At 40.1% G+C, this 17,564-nt stretch overlaps 2 protein-coding genes across 2 annotated transcripts; one reads left to right on the forward strand and one right to left on the reverse strand.

Annotated features, from left to right (window-relative positions):
• Nucleotides 1-1,928: 1,928 nt before the first annotated feature.
• tmem276a (transmembrane protein 276a) lies at nt 1,929-7,885 on the forward strand. Its single transcript, XM_047387584.1, has 4 exons — nt 1,929-2,819; nt 3,247-3,360; nt 3,451-3,588; nt 4,591-7,885. The coding sequence occupies exons 1-4, from the start codon at nt 2,432-2,434 to the stop codon at nt 4,836-4,838; spliced, it is 888 nt and encodes a 295-aa protein (XP_047243540.1). The 5' UTR covers nt 1,929-2,431; the 3' UTR covers nt 4,839-7,885.
• A 360-nt stretch (nt 7,886-8,245) lies between these two features.
• On the reverse strand, nt 8,246-13,017 carry fibina (fin bud initiation factor a). The gene has a single exon (XM_047387536.1). The coding sequence runs from the start codon at nt 10,791-10,793 to the stop codon at nt 10,167-10,169; it is 627 nt and encodes a 208-aa protein (XP_047243492.1). The 5' UTR covers nt 10,794-13,017; the 3' UTR covers nt 8,246-10,166.
• Nucleotides 13,018-17,564: the final 4,547 nt, after the last annotated feature.

Raw genomic sequence — 17,564 nt, forward strand, 5'->3', positions numbered from 1 at the left:
AAATACTAAAAATGCAAAACAGTGACCCAGGCTGACTGTTTTTGTCATGTGAAACATATTTGGAAAAAAAATCAGTATTAATCAGTTTCAGTGATTTGTGACTTTCTAGAATTAAAGAATATAAATAGGCGGCAAATTGTTTTTGTCACTTTTTGTCAATTTTGTTCCCATGACAACCCAAACTTTAATGCATCCATTTGGGATTTTATGTGAACAACCAATACAAAGTTGTGCATAATTAAGAGATGGAAGGAACAGAACCCATAGTTTAAAAAAAACTTACAAATCAAAATCTGGAAATTGCTGTATGCATTTGTGTTCAGTCCCACTGAGTCTGCCACCATATACAGTACAGACCAAAAGTTTAGACACACCTTCTCATTCAAAGAGTTGTCTTTATTTTCATGACTATGAATATTGTAGCTTCACACTGAAGGCATCAAAACTATGAATTAACACATGTGGAATTATATACTGAACAAAAAAGTGTTCACAGGACACACCGGTGAAGTGAAAACCATTTCAGGTGACTACCTCTTGAAGCTCATCAACAGAATGCCAAGAGTGTGTGGAGCAGTAATCAAAGCAAAAGGTGGCTACTTTGAAGAACCTAGAATATAAGACATATTTTCAGTTGTTTCACACTTTTTTGTTCAGTATATAATTCCACATGTGTTAATTCATAGTTTTGATGCCTTCAGTGTGAAGCTATAATATTCATAGTCATGAAAATAAAGAAAACTCTTTGAATGAGAAAGTGTGTACTGTATATATAGCTGGAGGTCTTTTGGGGTATGTCTCTACCATCTTTTTACATCCAGTGACTTAGATCTTTGCTCATTCTTGTTTACTAATTGCTCAAGCAGAGGAATTGTATCTTTGAACATCTACTATCAAATCTTGTCAAAGATTCTGAATTGGATTCAGATCTAGAATTTGACTGGATCACTAATACCTGAATAAGCTTTGATCTAAACCATCCCATACCTCCAGCTGTATGATTGGAGTTGTTGTCCTGCTGTAAGTCCTGCTCCATCTCAATCTTAAGTATTTTACAGAATCGAACATGGGATTGCCCTGTGTTCAGCTTTATCCATCTTTTCATCAAATCTGATCAGCTTTCATGAGTTTGCTGAAGAAACGTGCAATTTCTCACCATGTTTCACAATGTGGTGGAGTGTGAGTGTTCCACCACACATTACGTTTTGTGTGTAGGCCAACAAGTTCAGTTTTGGTTTCCCCTGACCAGAGCACCTTGCTGTGCCCCACATGCCTTGTGGAAAACTGCAAATGAAGTTTCTTATGGCTAACCCTTTCTGCTTGCCACTCTTCCAGATTTGTGGGATGTAGTACTAACACTTGTTCTGTCAACACATTCTCTTTCTGTTTTTTGATGAACAGTGGATTGAACAGTGCGCAATGAGATGTTTAAATCGTATTATATTGTTTTATAACCTAACGACACTTTAAACAAATCCACGACTTCCCAGCCTGCTCTGTTGTCTTTATGGTGCTATTTTTTTAATCAGGTGACTTCAGAGAGCAGTTGGTAACATAACATTTTATTTAGGTGCACCAGAGTGAAGGGGAATGAAAGAAATGTTCTTTCCAGTTCATATGTATACAGTACTGTTGTTCTATCACATAAAAACTTTGTATATGTGTAAAAAAGTTACAAAGTGTGGAAAAAGTTAAAGGGGTGTGAATACTTTTGCAAGACATTACGTGCATCATCATGATCATGATCGTACCTTAAATATCATCATCACCACCTTTTGTTTTGAATGCTTACATTTTCCTAACCTGCTGTATATCTAGGATCTATAGGACGATCCAGGGAGTGGAAATTTACCAGAAGCAATCTACTGGATGTGATGAAACAGTTTCCTGTACATTACACAAAGGAAGCGAGACCCTTCGCGGGGGTTTGTCTGCCTTTCAGTGTTTTACAACTTGAGAAGGCAGCGGCTGTTTTTATTCAAAAGATGGAGAGGAGGCAGGAGACATCCTCTTGAGTGGCTTTGGCAAGCTCTGGAAATCTCTTCCTACACATGATGGTCTTCGGTGCAGGAAGTGCAGCTCTTGGGCGACTGTTTCCAAATACTCCCTCTGTCTCCATCTGCTGGAAAGAGCTGCTGGACCCGAGCAGTATCCGGGATACACCGAGTTCAGAGGCATAAAGGAGACACAACCAAAATAGCGGATCGAGGCCCCAATTTCTTTTTCTTGCTCCAAAAAATTTGGTTTATTTATATGATAGAAAATTCGGAGAAATGAGGGCTTCTGTGCTGCATCCGCTTTTCGGATTTGTACGTATAGCTGAATTTCCTCCACACCGCAGCCAGTGAAAGCAGCAGCATCTAGGAGCCAGAGTCCCCCACCGTCCTCCCGTGAAACCGTCACGGCTCCGAGGCCAGAAGTGCATGGAAACATGGCTGCTATGAGGACTTTAACCGTGGCAGGTCTGTTTTTGGCGTTTTGCGCCTTGGGACTGATAACCGTGGCGATCAGCACTGACAACTGGTACGAGACGGACGCCAGGCGGCACCGAGAGCGCTGCAAAAATTACTCCAACAAAAGAAACGACCCGGGCTACATCTACATCTCCAACAACAACCTCCCGCTCCGCATGCTGCCGAGGGAGAAACACGCAGAGAGGAAAAGCGATATTCTGCTGCGGGCCAAGAGGCACTTCTTGCCTCCCGCCTCGGCCATGGAGTCTCTCTGCAGTCGGCACTTCAACTCCACCATCACCGGGCTGTGGAGAAAATGCCACCGGGAGGGATTCAACCTCGAAACGGAGGATTTGATCTTTAAAGGTTTGCACATTTATTTGCTTTTATGATAGTAGTGATTTAATCGTTTGGGTTGTGTGTACGTGGGGCGCTGCGCTGTATACGTTCGCTATCCAAGGTGCTGATGCTGCGCACAGACCTAGGCCTCAACGCAGCAAGTACAACACGGAGTACAGTTACGTTGCAATCGACGAGCTTTGTGTTTTCCTTTTTTTCAAGCACAAAAGGGTGAGCTGTAGTAACAGCAGCTTGGAGATGCGTACAGAAAACTCTACAACAGTGTGGGTGGATGGATGGGTTGGTGGTGGTGGTGGTGGAAGAGAAGGGAAGGGGTGGTGGGGTGGGGTGGGGTTGGGGGGGGGGGGGGGGGGGGTTGCTGGGGGGATTTAGCTGTATTGTGGGTGTGTGTGTGTGATCTGAGGCATCCTCTTTGTGTTGTTCACATCCTCAGGATTGGTTCCGCGCTGCACTCCCATAAAATACTACTACTCTTCTGCTGCGCTGCCCAGAAACCTGCCAATCAATCTAACAAAGACTATCAGGCAGGATGAGTGGCACGCACTCCGTGAGTAGACATCATGTTTTATTTTAATTGTCTGATTAGTTATTGTAAAAATATGCACAGCCTCATAGTATGTGCTGTGCGTTTTTGCAGACCTCCAAAGGATGACCGCCAGCTTCATAGGCATGGCCGTGTCCATCATCCTGTTCGGTTGGATCATAGGCGTGCTGGGCTGCTGTCAGGAGCACGATCTGATGCAATATGTGGCTGGACTCCTCTTCCTCATGGGAGGTAAGACAGCCTTTAGGTAAAGAAAAAACCCTGCCCTGAATCGCCACAGAGGGGCAGTGTGGTCTCTCGGTTAATGAGAGTGGCTTTAAACGTCTCATCGGACGAGACGAAATCTACCCATTAGAAACGATACGTGAGCGTGTCCACCTTGTTTTTAGAAGGCAACGTACAACGTTTTAAAAAATTTAGGTTTTGTATACAGAAATATATGTTTATTTCATCCGTAGTGATAAGGATCATTGAGCCAGAAACGAAATGTAAGACGGAATAGCCACAGTGAATAAAATCAAGTTAAAGTGACTTTAATTTAGTTTACGGTTTGTTCTAAACTAAGGAAATTAAAGGCGCTTTACTCAAATTTTTGGGTTCAACTATACAGATAGATAGATAGATAGATAGATAGATAGATAGATAGATAGATAGATAGATAGATAGATAGATAGATAGATAGATAGATAGATAGATAGATAGATAGATAGATAGATAGATAGATAGATAGATAGATAGATAGATAGATAGATAGATAGATAGATAGATAGATAGATAGATAGATAGATAGATAGATAGATAGATAGATAGATAGATAGATAGATAGATAGATAGATAGATAGATAGATAGAATTTATGTGTACACACACTCTCTCACACACACACACACACAAATGTATACGATGAAATGTGAGCCTATTACAGAGTTGTGGCTGAAAAGATCCTGATCACTTTGGATTTTAGCCTGGATTGAGGTACTTTTAAAAGTGGGTATTTTGATATTGGTTTGGATTTAAAACTCTTGAGGGGTTATCAGAGTTGAGCCTTGAATCCTAAAAGAGCCTCGCAGTATCACAATAGAACAGCCAGCCACACAGCTTGACCCAAAACTCCTGCAACAGAACTGGCTTTTGATTATATATATTAGATCCGAACACTCGCGCAGTAACCCTTCTATGTTTCTAAAATTGGTTTGTAATCATGTCTGACTTGGTTTCTTTCGGCCTCCGTCAGGGACATGCTGCATTATCTCCCTCTGCACATGCGTGGCTGGGATCAACTTTGAACTGTCCCGCTATCCTCGCTACATGTTTGGTATACCAGAGGACATCAGTCATGGTTACGGTTGGTCCATGTTTTGTGCTTGGGGTGGACTGGGCCTCACATTGCTGGCAGGCTTCCTGTGCACGCTGGCTCCTTCCCTCTACCCGCCGCACACCCCAGTGGCTCACAAGCCTAGACAGGAGAACGGCTGTGTGTGACAGGCCATGACCACCTAAACAGACGCCTGTCTCATCCTGAAACAGTACTGAGCCTTGCTCCGCAGACAGTATCATGCAGGGTCTCTGAGAGCCTTCAGACAGAGAAAAAGCACAGGCTCCCAGACAGACAAAATGACAAGGAGGTGAGATTTGACTGAAGTTCAGTTCCTCTGGTGCTTTTTTCTGAATGAACTCTTATGTGTCATTGCTTGCTCTCCAAGAAGGGGACATGAACATTTCTTCCTATAAATTCTGCTAGCTTGAGAAGAGGAAAAAGAAAAAAAGAAAAACTGGCAAAAGTTCAATAGCACAACTTTGAAACAAACTGTGTTGAAGACAAAATTATTGATGTGCATCATCACATTTCAAAGGGCAACTGTGTATCATTATGTACTCATTTAAAACTATAAATATGTACATGTACTTTTTGAACTGTATGTATGCAGATGCATTTGTGTTTATTCAAGGAAAAATATGAGCATTAAGACCAAACTGTGTTTTGTTTGTTCTCAAGGTCTTACATTCATCAAGATATTTTTGGAAAAATAAAACAGACATGCAAAACTAACGTTTGTTGCATAACACAATAAACTGACATATAAATGTTTTTATTGATACACTGATGTGGGTTCACATCACACGTTATGAGCAGTTACCTCAAAGTACTTACATGTGCAAATGCCAGCAGCCAGAACATGACATGAGTCCGAAACCTAAACAGAATTATAACACCAAAAGAAATAGATTAGCTATTCTAAATCAGACAGAAACAAGTAGGTAAGTAATTTTCTGCTGTCGGTCAGAGGTAAATAAAATCCCTTTTTATATATTACACTGACACATATAATACAATAAAATAAATGTTTTAAAATCCAAAATCTATTCAATGCTCTTTGGGGATTTATCCATACATGTATGCCCAGTTGTATTCATTAGATTCTCTTCTTCTATTTTAATTAACAAATAAATTTAAATCAGCATAGTTAAAGCCATTGCTTCACACATATGTTGCAGGAGAACTGTTTTACTTTCTGTTACTTGCAGTGAGAAATGAAAGGAAATATAACGACTCCTAGGTATTTCTTTGTGTAAAACCTATTTGTTGCAAAGAGAACAGTATGTGACTTAAATGTAGCCGTGAAATACTTGTAAGGCTAAAAGATGAATAGCTTCACAAAATTCAGAACTGATGGAACTAAATATTGTGTCTCTGTCCACATCGAGAGGGCGCCTTAGGTTTTTATGGTTCACTGCCTACACAACAAAACCAACAAATTAAGCATTAAAAAACAGAAGGTTTAGAAAAATAAAAAAATTCAGAAAACAATGCAAAGCAATTCATTATTTTGATTTGTCTCACTTTTGACTCCATCCATCCATCCATCCATCCGTCCATCCATCCATCCATCCATGTATGTTTTGGTTGCTTTTGTTGTTGTTGTGTCTTATGTGATATTGTGATGTGTCACAGTTTCTTACAATTTCAAAGCCTTTCTTGGATGTTTATCATTGTTGCCAGGTCAATGTTCAGTATGCCAATTATCATAGTTTTACTAAACTTAGTATTACTTTCTAAGGAACAATAATGTTTTCATTAGCACTAATCATATAAAGTATTTCTGGACTTGTTTTTTTTCTTATGTTAATCTTAAAATGAGTTTTTTCCAACTCAAAATAGATTCAGCTTTAGTTCTGTTGTCAACAAAAATATCCTAAAGGTCAATGAAACTTAAAATAAATTTTTGTTGCGAAGTGGATCAATCTTTGCATTTTAATCACACATGCTGATAAATAAAACATGTGGTCACAGTTGTCTCTCTGTAGTTACAGCAGGGCTACTAACACATGGTCTATTTCTACTTGACAGACACACGTGTTATTTTGCAGGCTTTTTGCTCAGTACAGAGAGGAGGGGGTCAAAGTTTTCTCAGGTCAGCTCGGTTCTACATTCCTGACCTTTCTTTGTTTGTCCTTAACATGTGTTTGAGTGGAAAACAGTCTGCACTCTTTAAACACTCTCTGATGTTTTGTGCCTCAACACAAAAATGACTCAATGTACAGAAAATGTTTTATTTTTTTTTGTTTTACATTCAGAATTGCAGATTTAAGTCAAAAAATAAAAATAAAATGAGAAGATGGGACTTCTTGTGAGAAGAGCTGTGACCCACTCTACCTTTGTCTGACATTGTGGAAAATGTAACCGTATTTCTCAGTCAAATCTTCTGAGCCCTGTGCGGTGCCTCTGGAAATTAAGAGAAGTACAGACATATAGGGTTTCTGTGCACACAAAGCTCCTGCAGTTCAGGTTTTTTTTTTTAAAGATGCCGGTCTGCCATATGCTGAGCTATAGAGAGCTGTTTTAAAAAGGGGGTCCCTCAGGGGAAGCTGGACTGTGAGGAAAACCAGACAGAGGAAATCACACCCAGTTGCGCCCATGGCAGCCCATCTGTCTGCAGAAAGTATCTCAGTTAATAGGTGGGTGCACGCTTCTCGTTGCTTGTTTGTGGATTGTTTTGCAGATGTTGGGTGAAACGAGTGAATTTTATACAGTAATTAAACAATTCACAGATTACAGAAGGCTTTGAAAGTATAAAGATTTAGGGAGTTCAGACTAAAACAGGCTATAAACTTGCATTTTCCCTTTCCAGGACTCTAAAAATATTCCTCCATGAACAGTATTTCTAAAATGAGGACTTGTTTTCCAGCTCGAAAGACGGGCAACAGAAGCATTTTAATTAAGATGAAAGCAAACTGCATTTTGCGGAAAGCTCTATTTAAAGTAAACTAGCCTTATCTGGGGCTGTTTAAGAGTTTAACAATGTAATATTTCACATGAAACATGACAGATAAAAGTGCAGATAATAGTGACAGTGGCTGCTTTGGAGCAAAGATATACTTCAGCAGATGATTTCCAGATGGTTCACAGGAGGCAGCAACAGAATTTCAACGCCCATTAACCAAGTCAAAGGGATAGTCAAGTCTGCCACTTGCATAGTTCCAGCAATAACAGTAGTGACAAAATGGTGTGAACCGAAAGCAAGAAGACAGTTTATGCTAAAGTCACAGTTCAAAGAATGGGGACGTTTTACAACAGAGGGCCTTAGGGCTAAGGGAAGGCATGAAAAAACAATCATGACATGCAGACTGAAATACAGCTGGATGCAGGGCCAGCAAAAGGTTGCGTGAGCCCCTGAGGAGGCCAGAATTTTATCTGGGATGTCCACACAAGGCTTAGCCCATCAGGGCAATATTTATACACTCTGGAGAGTTGGGAAGACTTGTGCAAAGTTTATGTTTGTTTCCAAGCAACCGCTGAGGAAAAATACCATTATTTGTTGATCAAAGAGAATGTGCATGAAATTAGAGCAGTAGAGATGATTAAAATTAGCAATAGGACTCTGTTAATATTAGTTCTCAAATTATGATGGTTTTCTTTATTACAGGTGCAACCAAACAAATACGAATATCACTGAAAAAAGCATTTCTTTTTCATAATTTCATTTGAAAAGTGAACACCTTTACAGATGGATTTTTTACACACAGAGTGATATCCTTTAAGCATTTATTCTTGTTAATTTTGATGATAATGGCTTATAGCTCATGAATACCCAAAATTCTGTTTCTCAGAAAATTAGAGTTTTACATGAGATCAATAGAAAGGACTTTTGTTGCATGAATGTTGTTATGGCTTACACAATCATGGGGAAGACTCCTGACTAAACAGCTGTTCAGCAGACAGTCATTGACACCCTTCACAAGAAGGGTACACCCCGAGAGAAGCTAGAAAGTAATGGAAAAATGTGCACAAGCTAAAGTGAGAGCTTCAGCCTTGAGCAAAGCTCATGCAAGACTTCAAGTGAGAGTCACAAGGTGTGGAGTGCAGCTGGCGTCAGAGCTTGAATTGCCACCACACAGCTGTATGCAGGATATGTGTTACAACAGTCCTTGTGTTTAGCCACTCCTTAACAACGTCAGATGTGTTTTAACCAGTGTAGGGAGAAAAAGCACTGGGATGTTGGTCAGTGGTCCAAAGCCCTCTTTTCAAATAAAAATATTTTTTTCATTTCATTTAGACATCAAGGTCCCAGAGTATGAAGGGTGATGGACAGGCACAGAATCCAATTTGCTTGAGGTCCTTTGTGAAGTTTCCATATTCAATGATGATTTGGGGACAGATGTCATTCATCCAGGCGGATGGATAAATTCTGTGGGCTGATGACGGTTTGGACTCAAGTCCAAAATCAGTGCAGGACTTCATGTTTCCCCAAAGGACAAGTAATATGGAAATTCTGATTTCATTTTGGCTCCTAAGCACACCACCAAAAGAACCAATGCCTGCTATAATGACCATGGTATCACAGTGCCTGATTTTCCAGCAAACTGGCCATACATCAACCCCATACAGAATCTATAAAGAATTGTTAAATGAAAGATGAGAGACACCAAAGGCCACAAAAGGCTGATATCAAAGGAACTTGGGCTTCCATTACACCTCAGCAGAACCACAGATGGATCACCTCCACACCACCCCACTGATGCAGTATTTGCTGCAAAGGGAGCCCTGACCAAGCATTGAGCCTGTATACTGTATATGGATATGAATTTCAGAACACTGACATTTCTGTGTTAAAAATATTTTTTTTTTCAGTTGTTATATTCAAATTTTCAGACAAACAGAATTTTATTTTTCTGTGAACCTTACTATCTTACTATACCTTACTATCAGCTTTAACAAAAATAAATGACTCTATGTGAGTTACACCTTTTGACGTACTGAAATAAATGAAGTTTTTGATAACATTCTCATTTATTGAGAGACCCCTATACTGCTGATGCATTTGTAAACCAGTCCTGTGTAAATTAAGTATTCTTGGGGCCCTCAGTTCACTGGAGGCTCATCAACCAGACATAATTTCCTTTGCCTCTGGCCGGCTCTTCAACTTGACTGCAAGAAAAGGGGAACTTGAGTGTTATGAAATAGCTATTTATTCAATGAGCTATCAACAATGTCCAAATAATACGGACTGATATTTTTTTATGCTGATCTGAGAACACTACATATAATCACACTGACTGAATAAACCCCCCTTCAGCGGTGGCACAGGCATAATTTATTCTCCCGTTGCTTTTTTCCCTCCTGACTCACAGGAATGTGTTGATATTTTTGTTTCAGCTGCCTGCATAGCTCCGAGGAACGGGAACAACCAAAAGGTCAGGGTAGAATACTTCAGAGGCATATTCATAAACCACAATAAACATTCCAGTTGTTTGATGAACGGGAGGGTCTTTTATATTACTCACTCACTCACAAACACATTCATAACCCGACTATAAGCCAACATTGAGGAACTCAGTCTTTAGGCGGCTCAGTCTGGTGCTATGGCTGCGGATGATGAGAGACAGCAGCTCATGTCTGTCTCTGAGTCCCTGAGAGATGTCGGTGGTTTCCCTCAGGGCGCCTCTGATGTCGCTCACTTGCTTCATCACGTAGCCGTTCAGCTGCTCTTCCTCTCTCAGCTCGGTCTCCTGACTTTGCTTAAACTTCACCTCCAGCTCCACCAGCGACTTGTCTACGCTGGAGAAGGCCTCGCCGATTTGGGAGATCTCCTTCTGGAGGAACTTCCCGTAGCTTTCCTCTCCTTCCAGGTCGTGCGCCACGGCGCGGCCGATCCCCTCCAGCATCCGCGCCGCGTCCTCCGCCTGCAGCTTGGTGATGATAAAGTCGTCGCGCACCGCGGCATCGCTCTCCTCCGCAGCCGCGCACGAAACCACGTCGGAGAATTTAAACAGCATCTGGCACTGCTCCGGGTCCACCGTCTCCTCATAATCCCCGTCCGGGACAAAGAAGTGGTGGAAAGTGCCGTTGGAGATCTCCGGCTGGAGGGGCCCGTCGTAGATCGCCGAGGACAGGGGCCAAGATGTGAGTAAGACGAGCAGCAGCGGGACGGGATCCATCCTGCACCTTATCTCCCTCTTTAACAAGCCGTATTTGGAATGGTAGCCGGATACGGAGCACAGTTTTCATCCCGACTCATGTTTCATAGTCAGGCCCACTTCACATAAAAGGCACAGACTGCCTCTTTCAGTGAAAGGAGGCCCTGGTGCCCCCTGATTAATACACATACATTTTCACTGCGAATTATTCTGCTGGCCCATTAATGTTTTATTTATTAGAACAGAGACTGTTTCTTTGTTTATTTTTTTCAATCACTTTAAGGACAATTCTTAGCAAAGAGGCCCTGTGGTGTACTGGCAGGGTGTAACCCGCCTATGGCCCAGTGATTGCTGGAGAAAGGCACCAACTGCTCTGCAACCCTGCACAGATAAGCAGGTATACCCAATGGATGGGTGGATGGATTAACAAAGAAAAACACTATGCTTTGTACAACCATGTTGCTGTTAAAAAGTTCTAGCGCCCCTTACAGATTTCTTTTGTTATTCCCAATTTGTCACAGTCAAGTATTTCCAATCTTCAAGAAAATTGTAACTCAGACAAAGATCATCTGGCTAAATGCAAACTGTAGTTTTCAAATAATGGTTTCCTTAAGGAAAAAAGCAATGCAAACCAAGCCAGCCCTACCTGTAAAAAGTAACTTCCACTCTTCCACCAATTCCTGGCTCTGCCACCATTGGTGGCAACTATTTTGATCTAGGTCATAAACTGATGGTCTGACTTTCTCCTAACATTTGTGAGAACTGGCAATGACTGAATGAATTTTGACCCATTCTCCTTTGGAGGTGAAAGATTTTTAAGTATGAAAGGTCGGTTTAAGGTCACTCCATATAATTTCAATTTGATTTAAATACACACTTTGACCAGGTCACTCCAAAACTTTCTTTTTTTTAGCCATTCAGAGAAGGACTTGCTAATACTTTGAATAAATATCCTGACCCAAATGTGCTTGAGGTTTAAGTCATAAACATTATCCTTCAGGATTTCCCGAGAGAGAAGAATTCATTGTTCCAACAATAATTGTTGCCCAGGTCCCAAAGCAGCAAACCTGCCACAGACCATCACACCACCACCATGTTTGATTGTCTATATAAGGTTTTCTCTGAAATGCTGTGGTAATTTTATGCCAGATACGATGGGAAATATATTCAAAAAAGTTTCACTTTTGTCTCGTCAGTCCACAGAATAGTTTTTCAAAGGTTCTGGGCCTTTTGCTTTTTTAGTTAGCAGTGGTTTTTACCCCCGCACTCTCCCAGGATAACCATATTTTTTGCTGATTCATGAACACTGACCTTAAATGAGGCAAGTCAGACCTGCAGTGCTTTGGATGTTGTTCTTAGTTCTACTGTGACCACCTGGATAAATTGATGATGCCCTCTTAGAGAAAGGTTTAACCCTTTCCTGACTGACATACATCAATGACTGTGTAAAATGTGTTTTGGAATTTTTTTAAGATCGGGTCAGGATGTGTTGCTTTATTTAGATAGTTTAGCCTACTTCATGTTGTCAGACAGTTTCTATTTCAGGGATTTCCTTATTATACATCATGCAGTAATTGGTATGCAATGTGTGCGAATAATGAAATGGAATAAAATAGGTAATTATAGTTAATTCACCATATAACAAGGGGATAATTATATTTTCATGTAGGACCCATCATGATGGGTCTTTGTGTTTTTGATTGTGACTTGGTTTTGTATTTGGATTATTGGATTATTTTTGGTTGCTGATTTTTGTCACTTATGGTGTTCCATACAGTGTTTATTATTTTGTGTTGAGATGCTTGGTTCTTGTGTTGTGTTCTTCGTGTATTGCCTTGGATTCCTGTTTCAGTGTTAGTCTTTAGCTTTTGGTTAGTGAGATCCTTGTGTCCATTGTTTAGTTGCCTTCCTCTTCATTTATGTGGTTATTGATCACTTTCCCTTGGCTCCTCTGTTCAGCTCCTCTTCCAGTTTCACCAATTTGGTTCTCCTGTCCTTCGTCCACCTTTCCTTTAAAAGCCAATCAGTTTCATTACCCCCTTACCACCTTCGTTTATTTTCCACAGCCCTACAGGAAGGTTTTTCCTGTCTCTGTCATAATTGCTGTTCTGGTCTTATGCTCACCAGTTCCTCTCGAACCTGTTCCTTGTCACTTCTAAGTCTTGTTTTCAGTAAATTTCAACCTACTATATGTAACTGTTATCTTCCTTTCTGCATTAAAGTCCTTCTCCATTGCAAAATTTGACAGGGCCAAGTGTGTTTTGTTAGGTTATCTCTTTAAATATATAAATTATTATTCCAACGTGTGATCAAAAAGCAAAAACAGAAGAAATGTGCAAGGGGTCAAATACTTTTTTGCAAAGGACATTTAACTAATTAATGATTTAGGAAAGTAAATGGGATACCTATCTTTTGGATACAGAAGAATATAATAAGTGTAGTGTACATATTATTAAAAATAAATGCATATGTTCAATGACATTTAAAAGAGTTGAACAAAGACGTTTTTACCACTATATCAACTTTAAAAAAAAATCTGTGTATGAGAGGCCATGTTACGTAGAGGACACCGCATTCACAATTTCCATACAGAAGATCAGATTTTTAAGAATTAGGCTTCCGGATAGTTTTCTATTTTGCCAAAGTGGATCTTAACTAAGCTATAATCATACAGAAAGGATCCATTCATTGAAAATCTTTATGCTTTTGTCTCTTTCCATGGTAGGAACCTAATGTGCATTTTTAGATGGCAAGCAATGTTTCCTAAAATGGAAACATCCCAATTATTTCCACTGCAGAACTGTTTTTGTTTTCAATGTGGAGCAGCCTGAGGGCCTGAAGATCAACTCACTACTGGGTTGGAGCATTGTCCATACAAAGATTTATCCGAGTTCTTTAAATCTTTAAATTATTGTTTATCATCATGAAAAACACAATTCATTGTCATCAAGAGGTCAAATTTTGTCTCCACTTTGAAAGCATTTCTGGGATTCTTTCTAGATATTGATATGTTGCTAAATAACCCTTAAGTAGCACAAACCATATTTAAAAAGAGTTGTTTTACATCTACATTCTTTGGAAACACAAACATTTATTGGCAGGTGATTGGTAGGTATTAAAAAAACAAGATTTAAAAAAAGTTAATTTCATCCTTGTCTTCCTAATTAAGAAACATATTCAGTGTTTCCTTCTTTTACTTTAAATTATTACACAAGATTCTAACTTTTCTAAGCTATGTTGTACTTATTTCAATTGGAATCCATCTGCATCAGAATGGCTATAATGTCACGAAAGCACCGAATGCTAACGGGGAAAAATAGTAACACAATGTTTACTTCTCCAATATCCATCAGTTCCTGAGAAACAGAGGGGGTGGTCTTGGAAGATGAAGATGTGTTTAATTGTTTATTCAGAAGCTGAGAGTGTACTCAGGGCTTCTTCTGATACAATTAGGCGATTTTATTGCTGTATGCACAGACGGAGACCCCCCCCCCCCCTCACTGGGTTGCACATCCTGTGTCGGATAATCAGCCGCAGTCACAGGGTGGTCTCAGTTATGGCTCTCAGCTTGTTGGCAACATACAGAGAAACTGGAAACACATGTGGCGCTGTAAACACGGGGCCGTTTCCTCTGTTTTTGTTATTATGCAACAACAAATGGAGGGTTTAAAAACTGTTTTTTAAGAATAATACACAACAGACCAGATTTATTCAGAAGAATAAAGTTAAACACAATAAAATTGAAAAATAATGTGCAATTACAATGTGCTGTGAGTGCATCATATTATTCTTGGAGAGGGTTGCTGCTTGTTCGTTCACCTTCATCAGCTGAGACCAGAAAGCAGATCAGAGTAGCAGCATAAAAGCAGCTTTAGAGGATTTATCAGAAGGAAATATACAAGTCAGCAAAGAATCAGGAACAGTACAAAGAACAATGAAAGGTTTAGAGGGCTGCAGATGTTGAAAAAGAGTGGCCCAAGAATGGTGCCTTGAGGTACCCCAGATGTTATTTTATTTGCTTAGATTTCGAATTACAAAATGACATGAAGTAATCCCAGTCTTCCAAATATGATCTGAGCCACTTTAGTAAAGTACAAGGCAATACCACCCACTCAGTACGATATAATCAGCTATGTTGCACACACCAATGAGATCCAGTAAAACCAAGATAGAAGTTTTGGATGCTTTAACAATGCATTAGTGTGGTCACAAACCAGACTGGAAAGCATTAAAGATATTGTTTTAAAATTAAATACAGCACTTTAAAACTACACACTTTTCAAGCATATTTAAACACATCTTTAATTTGAATGCAGTATTGGACAGGAGCTTGGTATGTGTCTTTTCCTAAATGACCTCAATTGGTAGTGGTGGGGAGTGATCATGATTGTGACATACCTAGTGTGTGCTGCCACTCTTCCACGCACGAATGATTTTGGGGCGCTTCAGTTGCCACCTGGTTTTGCCTCCAGTTACAGAGCAAGAAATGTACAGTGACTGAACCTTAGTGAAAAAATCATAGTAAAGAAAACAATATTGAAGCAAAATGCTTTAAAAGCATTTGTAGAGCTGAGAGAGAATTGCTGCTGGGTGAAAAGTTCACATAAAAATATAATGTAATCTATTGTAAATTCAAATTGTTGATAACTGTATTTGTAATAGCTTTTGTCATAATATTTTTGTGGAGAATTTACTTCAAGTGTAGGTGCTACTCCCTTTGGTGGCTGGCTCATTTCATGTAAACTTTCAAGACTTTGTTTTGACACAAAGATTTACGAGTTATGTTCTACAGTTGCTCACCAGTGATCTGGGGTCATTATGATGTCGTCTGTAAAAAATACAGTCTGTTTGGTTGAAACACAGAAGGAATTTATGAAACTATGTTGCAACTGTTCTTCATTCTACTCACTTAATACACATTGGCTACATTTGCCACAAATGTTGATTCATCAGAGTGGTTGTATGTTTTGTTTTATTTAAAAATATTGTAGCTCATTTGACCACCGCTCTGAATGAAAGCTTCAGTCAGAAGCAGCCTGCGAAGTTTCTGCACTGAAGGTTTTTCTCTTCTTCCTTGAGTCACAACTGAACAAATACAGTTTCTCAGGCTAAACACAGATGAACCGAGTTGATCAGTTGCCAAGGCGCAGCGGCCCTCTGTAGGGCGAAACTGCCTGGAGGCAAATGTAGAAACACATGTAATAACAAATATAATTTTGGAGGAGTTGGAAGCGACGTTCTTGTTGATCCTCTAGTGTTTTATGTTATCTGTGTGTGTTTCTCACTGGCTGACCTGAGTGCAGGATTGTGAGGACCAGCAGGCTGTGTGGGAGGAGTAGATGAGTAGAAAACTCACAGGCTTACAGTGAATGTTAAGAATTAATTTAAAGTCAGTGTTATAGTTTCTATTCAACACTTCATTTCACAATTGTTATACCTGCAGGGATGAGCTGCCTCCACTGAGTGTCTGAAAAGAAAGCCAGATGGTAAAAGCTCACAGTGAAAGGATGCCAAAAGAGAGGAAAAGTGTGGCCACTCATGTGAACCATCCCAGAGAAATACCACTGAGAGAAGCAGTGATGTGCATGACATTTGGCCATTTTAAGGGCTAAGACATGAGTCACTTTCTGCAGTGATGCATTGAGACTAAGTTCATCCATGACTTTCGTTGTAAGTTTCACATGGAATCTGGAAAGGACTCTCAAACAATTATTGTTGCAAGTCAGCCAGACATTTTCTGTATTTAACCTTAAAATTAAGGGTTTTAGCCCATGTGACCTGTCCAAATGTGATCTCCCACGGGGCCTTCCCTTTTCGCCAACTCCACATTGTAATGTTTTTAAGATGGAAAGAAAAATAATCTGTTCTATGTAGAATTTTTTCAAAAAAATATTGCCCAAGAGGTTTAATTCTCCTCACTAATTAGATCTTCTTTGTTAATATGTTCTGAAGCTTCATTTCATTGCACATCATGGATTAGGGATGGACAACATGGTTGTAAAATCTTTTCTCTAAAATTTTGGCAATAAATGGTTCAATAGTTGCCCATCGCTAATGTAGATCTGCACATTTTTAAGAATCAGCCACTCATCACTGACCACTTGCTTGGCCTGCTGCCACTCCTGGCTGGTGTGGACCTGTTGGGGGCTGGGTCATCAGGTAGCCTGGGACCTCTTCTAGTGGGATGACCGCCTGTGCGCCATGTGGGGGGTAACTCCCCATCAATCTGACTCAGTGGGTGTGATGGAGGCCGTGGTGACTGGGGCTTGGTGAGCTGGGAGTGTGGGGGCATGGGTGGGGAAGAATATAAGGTCTGGGGTGGGGAGGAGGGTTAAGAGACTTGGGTAATGCCCAGGTGAACTGGGGTGTTTTTCGAGGCTAAGTGCACATGCCAGGGACTGAAAAGTGCCTGGGGTCCTGGGCAGCTGGTGGTAGACGCTTCGCTTGGCTGGCCTGTCCTCTCCCAGACTTCTCCTGCCGAGGGGGGGGAGGGTTGCTTTAACTCGCAACACATGCACTTTAACCCACTTTACAAGACAGACAGGTTTAATTCTTTTCCAATTACAAAGAATACAATTTAGTACTAATTGTACTTATAAAAAATACTGTGGTGTATGACAACATTGGCAAACATGGGCGTATGGATAAAATGAGTCAGACAAGAACTAAACTCTAAAATAGCATTTTCACACATTTATACATTTAATTTTAATTTCATCTGATTTGATGTAAGATTTTGAATTAATTTTGATGAGGATTTATGTTGCACAATCATAGTTTCCTTATTAGAGT

This window comes from Girardinichthys multiradiatus, chromosome 2 (assembly GCF_021462225.1).
Source record: "Girardinichthys multiradiatus isolate DD_20200921_A chromosome 2, DD_fGirMul_XY1, whole genome shotgun sequence".
Lineage (NCBI taxonomy): Eukaryota > Metazoa > Chordata > Actinopteri > Cyprinodontiformes > Goodeidae > Girardinichthys > Girardinichthys multiradiatus.

Bases quoted from the DNA above. Each gene is read 5' to 3' on its own strand.
- tmem276a (XM_047387584.1), top strand. From the start codon at position 2,432: ATGGCTGCTATGAGGACTTTAACCGTGGCAGGTCTGTTTTTGGCGTTT. The intron at 2,820-3,246 runs GTTTGCACATTT...TCACATCCTCAG, and splicing joins GGAGGATTTGATCTTTAAAG to GATTGGTTCCGCGCTGCACT. The intron at 3,589-4,590 runs GTAAGACAGCCT...GGCCTCCGTCAG, and splicing joins ACTCCTCTTCCTCATGGGAG to GGACATGCTGCATTATCTCC.
- fibina (XM_047387536.1), bottom strand. From the start codon at position 10,793: ATGGATCCCGTCCCGCTGCTGCTCGTCTTACTCACATCTTGGCCCCTG.